Source organism: Nicotiana sylvestris, chromosome 4, assembly GCF_000393655.2.
Source record: "Nicotiana sylvestris chromosome 4, ASM39365v2, whole genome shotgun sequence".
Lineage (NCBI taxonomy): Eukaryota > Viridiplantae > Streptophyta > Magnoliopsida > Solanales > Solanaceae > Nicotiana > Nicotiana sylvestris.
Genome location: NC_091060.1, coordinates 14,408,227 through 14,416,203, shown reverse-complemented (window position 1 = coordinate 14,416,203; position 7,977 = coordinate 14,408,227). Strand labels below are relative to the sequence as shown.

The 7,977-nt window shown below is 32.3% G+C and overlaps 1 protein-coding gene across 1 annotated transcript; it reads left to right on the top strand.

The window, feature by feature from the left end:
- The first annotated feature begins 420 nt into the window (after positions 1 to 420).
- Positions 421 to 1,825, top strand: LOC104237746 (phosphoenolpyruvate carboxylase kinase 2-like). Its single transcript, XM_009791965.2, has 2 exons — positions 421 to 1,228; positions 1,320 to 1,825. Exons 1-2 carry the CDS (start codon positions 445 to 447, stop codon positions 1,358 to 1,360), a joined length of 825 nt encoding a protein of 274 aa, XP_009790267.1. The 5' UTR covers positions 421 to 444; the 3' UTR covers positions 1,361 to 1,825.
- Positions 1,826 to 7,977: the final 6,152 nt, after the last annotated feature.

Below are 7,977 nucleotides of genomic sequence, written 5' to 3'. Positions count from 1 at the left end.
CTTAAATATTTAGAATTATTATTAGTAATAATCTTAGAAAATCTGCATGGCTGATATAGAGGGGTAATTTTACAAAGAGCGTACTGCCATAAAGATGGATATTGCTGTTATAGGCAGAATGTTGTTATCGAAAGATAAAATATAATATAAAAATGAATTATGAGAAAAAATTAGGTTTTTATAGTAAATAATTGTTATATATGGATGTTGTTAAAAATATTATCAAACGAGGAATTAATTATTAATAATATGAAAAATGAAAATTTCTCCTGGTTATCTCTCTCCTTCTGTTCTGTCCTCCAAGTAAAACCTACCAGCGAATTATGCGAATATTCCGTTTTACTGTATTTCCACAAATACCCCTGCCCCCCACTCTGTTTTTATAAATACAACCCTCTTTCCTTCAACTAAACCCCAAAGACCAAACAAAAAAGCCTAAATAATATGAGCCAAGCCTTGAAAAGCGACTTCCAAATCTGCGAAGAAATCGGCCGTGGTAGATTCGGTATCGTCTACCGCTGCTTCTCTCCGGTCACCGGTCATTCCTACGCCTGTAAATCTATTGAAAAATCCCTCCTCCTCGATTCCACCGACCGTGAGTGCCTCGACAAGGAACCCAAGATTCTCCAGCTCCTTTCCGGTAGCCCAAACATTCTCCACCTCTACAAAATCTACGAAGATGAACACTTCCTTCACATGGTAACCGACCTCTGCCCAAACAACGATCTTTACGACCGGGTTTCCACTGGACCGTTATCCGAGCGCGCCGCCGCTAACATTCTGGTCCAATTAATTTCCGCCATTAATCACTGTCACAAAATGGGGGTGGCCCACCGTGATATTAAGCCGGATAATATCCTTTTTGATTCGCAGGACAGGTTGAAATTAGCTGATTTTGGATCTGCGGAGTGGTTTGTTGGGTGTGAGGAGGGGTTGATGAGTGGGGTGGTGGGTACGCCGTATTACGTGGCGCCGGAGGTTTTAATGGGTAAAGAATACAATGAGAAAGTGGATGTGTGGAGCGCCGGTGTTATTTTGTATATTATGCTTTCTGGGGTTCCTCCTTTTTACGGTGAAACTCCAACCGAGACATTTCAGGCTGTTTTAAGGGCAAATTTGAGATTTCCAACTAGGAATTTTAGGTCGGTTTCGCCTGAAGCTAAGGATTTGCTGAGGAAGATGATCTGTAAGGATGTTTCTAGAAGGTTTTCAGCTGAACAAGTCCTGAGTATGTATTTTTGGCCCTTTTGTTGGCTTTCATTTTAGTTTGACTTTTGGTCAACTCCAGCTGATTTTGATCTTATTTTTGTTAAATGCAGGACACCCATGGGTGATTAATGGAGGATCAATGGCTGATTAGTAGTGTTTTTTTAACTATCCTATAAATACTAGCAGTACAAATCTTGTTTGCTTCTGCTGTATGTATACCAGAGAATGTCACCACCTCCAAATGTTTGAAGATTGGAACGGCGTATGTGAAAAAAGTAAGAGAATGAGGAAAAAGAAAAATATAGAAGGGGCTACTCAAAGTCTACAACAGGGGTTCCCATTTTAGCTTTTTTCTTTCTATGGTACTGTTTTGTGGAGAAGAATCTTGTGACGATAATGAATCTCCTATGTATTATGAGAAAAGAAAAAGAAAAAAAAAATTGGCGGCTATGTAAAAATCTATGCTTTTTCCCACTTTTATATGTTTTTGGAATATGAAAGTTTGTGGAAGAGAGTGAAGGATGAGTGCTTATCCTTCAGTTTTGTATAGAGTAGCACTATGTAATAAAGTTTGCTGCTTTTATAATACTATGGATCTTTATGACATTTACTATGATATTTGTGTCTCTAATTACTGATAGAAAGCACAATCTCTTCTCACTGTTGTTGAGCAAGTGTGTTTTTAACATTTGTATTATGTAAAATTTCTGTTTTATGATTATAGTGTGCAACTTGATGGAAGTTGTATGAAGCATTTGGTTGAGTTTTAATTTATTTCCTCTGTTTTTATTGATGTGGAAGTATTCCGAAATTCTGTAATATGTTTCTTGAGTTTGGAAAATTATAAAGGAAAGGCAGTTTCTTTGAATTTTCAAAGAGGTAATATTGTTAACAATTTGCTTCTCTGTTTGGATTCATCGAGAAAGAATGGAAAAGCAAAAGGACTTGAAAAGTACAGTTGATTGTACTGATCTTTTCAGCACCTAATATAGGGGAGGGGGGGAGGGGAATCTTGTAGTATTATATGGATGATGAGTAATTGAATGGTAACTCATACTAGCATATGTGGCTAAGCTTTTTTTAAAAAAAAGTTAGGAATGTTTGGCCAAACTTTAGAAGAAAAAAAAGTTCTTTTTGAGGAGAAGTGGAACGGAAAAATAGAAAAAGTAACTTTTCTTTAAAAATATTTTTTTGAAAAGTACTTTTGAGAAAAAATATATTTAGAAATATTTTTTTAAAAGCTTGATCAAGCACTAATTGTTGTTTAAAAAATATACTTAGAAAAAGATGAATTAGTATATTGTTCAAAGGAGAGCACTATGTAAGAAAGTTTAATGCTATGGATCTTTAAGATACCTATATAAGTATTTGGAATCACAGATAGAAAGCACTACTTCTTCTTACAGTTGTTGAGTGCTTTTTGAGCATTTGAATTACTTTACTCGTGTGAATCTTGAAATAGTGCGAAAGCATCTGATTGACTTTAAATTTTCTCTGCTTTATTGATGTAGAAGTATGAATAAACTGTTTCTTGAATCTGGGATATTTGTTAGCATATTATTAGGCATATAGTAATATCCCTCCCCATTTTGTCTGTGATCTCTTTTCCACTAGACTCTGTTGTAGAAGAGTCTCAGCTTTTATAAAAACTAAGGGATCATTTGTCACCATAACTAATGTTAGGTTTGGTTGTTTTTTTCAGTGAGGGCATTTGTAATACATGGATAAGTTATACAACAAATTTATATATTACTAATGCAAGGTAGGATGTGGAATAACTAATATACGGATTAAACAATCAAATGACTAAGAACCCCATATTTATTTTATATTATACGTTGTATAATTAAATAAAGTATACATTCAACAAGAAATAATCTCTACACTACAATTCACAAATTACTAATTCATGCATTATTAATACTTACATAACTAGTCCTCTTATAAATAATAATCAATTATGTGTGTCTACACGAATAAACTTCAATTATATTCCATTAAAATGTATATTCCATTATATAAAGCTGAGTTTGTTTAGCTCACAATTATGCAGTTTTCAACTGACTAATGATTTCTCGGTCCTTTTATTCCCAATAATGTTACGGTTTTCAACTAACTAATTATTTTCATAAATCAAAATGATATTTTTAAAAAAAAATTACATTTAGAAAGATCCTTTATTTTATTTAAATTAATTAATGCATTTAATTTTGACCATTAAGAAGCAGAGAGGGGAATGAAATTGTAAATACTCCCTCCTCTATTTGAACACTAGCCATAAACCACGGGTAAGGAAAACCACGAAATAAAAGTTGAAAACAAAAGGAGAGAAAATAACTTAAGAGAAACAAATAGAACAATAGAGTCAAGTGCATGAACTCAAATTAATCGGATTAATGAGCTTTAAATATAAAACGATTGAAAAAAACTAATGTATTGTATAAATTAATTAGTATTAACCAAAACTAACTGTATCTAAGTTCGTTTATTAATACCACATTAGTGGCACATGTATTTTATATTTAGTGATCTAAAACTTTTCTAAATACACTATTATTCATCTGAAAAAACGAGGCAATCTTCGAAACTAATAGCCTGTTTGGTCAAGTTTTTAATTGCATTTTTCAAAGGTATTTTTCATAAAAGTTTTTTTGGGAAAAAAAATATTTTTTTGTTTCTTTTTATAATTTAAAAATATTTTTTCATTCTTAAAGTTTGATCAAACACCTTAGAACCCGTTTGTCTATTAAAAAATGTATTTGTCCATAAAATTTTGTAAGTTTTTTAAAATAAATATCGAAAATGAATTTTTCAAAATTCAAAAAGTGAATTTGACCATTTTTCTAAATTTTCTGATTTTTTTTCCTTACAAAATTGTAATATATTTATATCCAAATACTTAAATACTTTTGGCCAAAAAGAATTACTCCAAACAGATTATATGCGTTATAAAAGAATGGACTAGAAGTTGGTAAAATACAGACAACTAATGAAAGAAAGAATAAAGAAAGGGATCAAGACAGAAGACTAGAACCTAAAACAAGCAACCGTCGGACACCGTAAAAATGGCGTGTAGTAGCCACTAATTAAGGGGTCTTTAATTTTTATCCACTAATTATAATGCTCTGCAAAAATAACCGCTACTAATAGAAAAAGGACAGTTTTACCCTTTCTTCAATTCTTATATTCCCAAACTCTTGTTTTATTCATTCAGAAGAGGGAAAATTTGAGAGCGAATATTTCAGGGCAAGTGTCATGTGTTCTCAACATCTGTATCATCCTCGCATGCAAACGAGCTGCAGTTAATATTTCTCCTTCTTCATCTTCTCTGTCATCTTCTCTGCATCGAATGATCGAACTGGTAATTTTTTTTTTTCTTTTATGCATTTTAGTTTTTGTATATGTGTAATCGCGATCAATGATGTGTCAAGTATGTGTGAAATTTCAAAAATGATCATTATAAGTTGATTCAGTGTCAGAGAAGTAATGTATTTTTGTGATGCTATTATTCAAAACTTTTTGGTATTGAATTGTGAAATGTGTTTGTGGTTCAATCAATATATTTGATTATGTAAGGACATTTCATAAAAATAGTCATAGGAATTCATAAGCTTCCTGTGTTTATGAATTTTTAGTTAACTGTGTTCATAAAAGATAAGGACCAAACGACATTAACTTTTGAACTTGGAACTCAAAGTTAAGGACCGAATGTCCTTAACTTTTTAACTTGAAACTTGAAGTTAAGGGCCAAGTGTCCTTAACTTTGGAACTTAAAAGTTGAAGTTCAGGACCAAGTGTCCTTAACTTTTCAACTTGAAACTACAAGTTAAGGACTGCATGTTCTTACCTTTTTAACTTGTAACTCTAAGTTAAGGACCAAGTGTCCTTAACTTTTAAACTATAAGTTAAGGACTGCTTATTCTTATCTTTTTAACTTGTAACTCTAAATTAAGGACCAAGTGTCGTTAACTTTTGAACTTGTAATTCAAAGTTCAGGACTAAGTGTCCTTAACTTTTTAACTTGGAATTCAAAGTTAAGGACCATGTGTCCTTTATTTTTGAACTTGAAACTTGAAACTTGAAATTCAAGACCAAGTGTCCTTAACATTTCAACATGAAACTATAAGTAATGACTGCATGTCCTTAACTTTTCAACATGAAACTTGAAGTTAAGGACCAAGTGTCTTTAACTTTTGAACTCCAAATTTGAAGTTCAATACCTATTGTCCTCAACTCTTCAACTTGAAACTTTAAGTTAAGGACTGCTTGTCCTTAACTTTTTTACTTGAAACTTGAAGTTAAGGACCAAGTCCCTCCAATTAACTGTAAGTCCTAATCTTTATTTTCTTTTTCCTTCTTTGTAGTGTGATAATGGAAGGAGATCGTGTGTTCGATTTTGATGTTTGGTGTAATTTTATGATCTATTGGAAAGGAGATTTACAGTATAAGGAAACAATCAAATTTTTTTATTCAAACAGGCAGTGGAAGAAGTTGAGGGATGGTATTTTCGGAAAATTTTTCCGATTACAAAGTGTGAAGTTCTGTGGTAAACTTATTCACTGTGTATTGCTTTCAGAAATTGTAAATAATGACCCTGATTCGATGACATTCAAGGTTTTTGACCGTGAAATTAAGTTTATACGTGACGCATTTCATATAATTACTGGTTTGAAGTGTTATTCCTCACCGGACATCAAAGGTTTACATGAAAAAGAGAATAGGCTTTCAAAAGTTTATTTCCACGGAACGGATAGAGTTGAGTTGAGTGATTTGTTTAATTTTATTACTAGTCACCCACATGGTACAGCTGCATCATTTGTAGGCAGTGATGATGATGATGTGAAGTTGGCAACAATTTATTTTGTTGAATCTGTTTTGATGGGCAAGCGAAAGAATAGGAATGTGTCCGAGCAGATAATGAAAATTGTAGACGATGATGAACTCTGCTCTTCTTTCAACTAGGGCTCTCTTTCTTATGAAACTTTATTAAAATCATTGAAGAGTTGTTTGAAGCCGAATGAGAATGAGAAAGAGAAAGACAAAGATAAAGACAAGGATAGCTACACTATACTTGGCTTTCCTTTTGCCTTTTGTGTTTGGATTATGGAAGTAATTCTTGTGTTCCAGGAAAAATAATTTGTGAACTTCCAAGAATTTGGTTATCCTCGGATGTTATGTTATTCGGAAATGAAATCTCCACAGTATGATTCTCTGTGTAAAAAATACTTCCATAATGAAAATGTAAGTTAATCTAATTACTAGCTATTTTTTTTTATATTTATTTTAGTTCTGAAAACTTATGTTTATTTTTTGTTATATTATAGTTGTATAAGTTGATCGAGGTGTCACCATTTATTCCCGTTGAAGAAGATACAGATCCTATTAGTGGGGAAGAGCCAATTTCTCAAGATCAAAGCTCAATGCCTTCTTCCACACAATTTAATGAAGCCATGCTTAAGGAAATTGTTAAAGTAGGTTTTCTGCCTTTGAATAGCATTAGTTTTTTATTTGATTATTTTTTGCTTACGAGACTTTTTTGTTTTTATGTTTTTCGATTCAGAGATTATCAGAGAATTTTAAGAAGGATCTGCAAGCTAAGGTTACTAGAATAAATCAGAAAATAGCTGTATTAGAAAAAAAAAGATTGAGAATGAAACCATGGCAATATCATTAATTTCAGTTAGTCAAAGTTCAGGACTTTGTGTCCTTAACTTTTTAACTTAAAACTATAAGTTAAGGACTGTCTGTCCTTAACTTTTGAACTTAAAACTTGAAGTTTAGGACCAAGTGTCCTTAACTTTTGAACTTACAACTTGAAGTTTAGGACCAAGTGTCCTGAACTTTTGAACTTGAAACTTGAAGTGTAGGACCAAGTGTCCTTAACTTTTCAATTTGAAAGTTGAAGTTCAGGACCAAGTGTCCTTAACTTTTGAACGTGGAATTCAAAGTTAAGGACTGCATGTCCTTAACTTTTGAACTTGTTACTCTAAGTTAAGGATTGTCTGTCCTTAACTTCTTTACTTGTAACTTGAAGTTTAGGACTACCTGTCCTTAACTTTCTAACTTAGTTTCTTTCTCAGGATTTAAAGAAAAGTCTAGGATCAAAGCTTGATACTTTGATGAAGATTTATGTGAAACCTGATGAAAGGAACATAGAGAGAGAATCTAGTGTTCCAATTACTAAAGATGGAGTTGATGATCATTGTCGTGGTACAGAGCCTACTGTTACAATCAACAAAGATGCAGGTGGTGATGAACGTGATGATATGGATGTGCATGCAGAAGTTCAGTGAAAGAGATCTTAGAGATGCACATCTAGATGATGAAACTGAGAACGTCACTGATATTTGGAAAGGTTAGATATAGATTTTGAAATTTTTTTCATTGAAATTTATATTTAATAGTGCAATACATATAAACTTTTTTGTGATTACAAATATTTGTAGAATCTATTGATGGAGTGGAAGTTGAAGATGTAGTAGAATGTCAAGACCAGAAAAATCCAAAAGAGACAGGAGTAACAGAAAAAATTTATAAATGTGGATTGCAATCCCATGAGGACTTAGAAAGTCCATTGGGAACAAGTGTCAGTGAGATTGTATGCAAATGCTTAGAAGGAACATATGATCTGTCTACACCTCTGTCATATAAAGAGAAATTTGGAGTTCAAACTTTTGCCAATCAAGGTTAGATAAAATTTTCATTATATATTGAATGTTAGTTTTAGTGAATTATTATAATGGCTATTAATTGCAAATGTTACAGAAT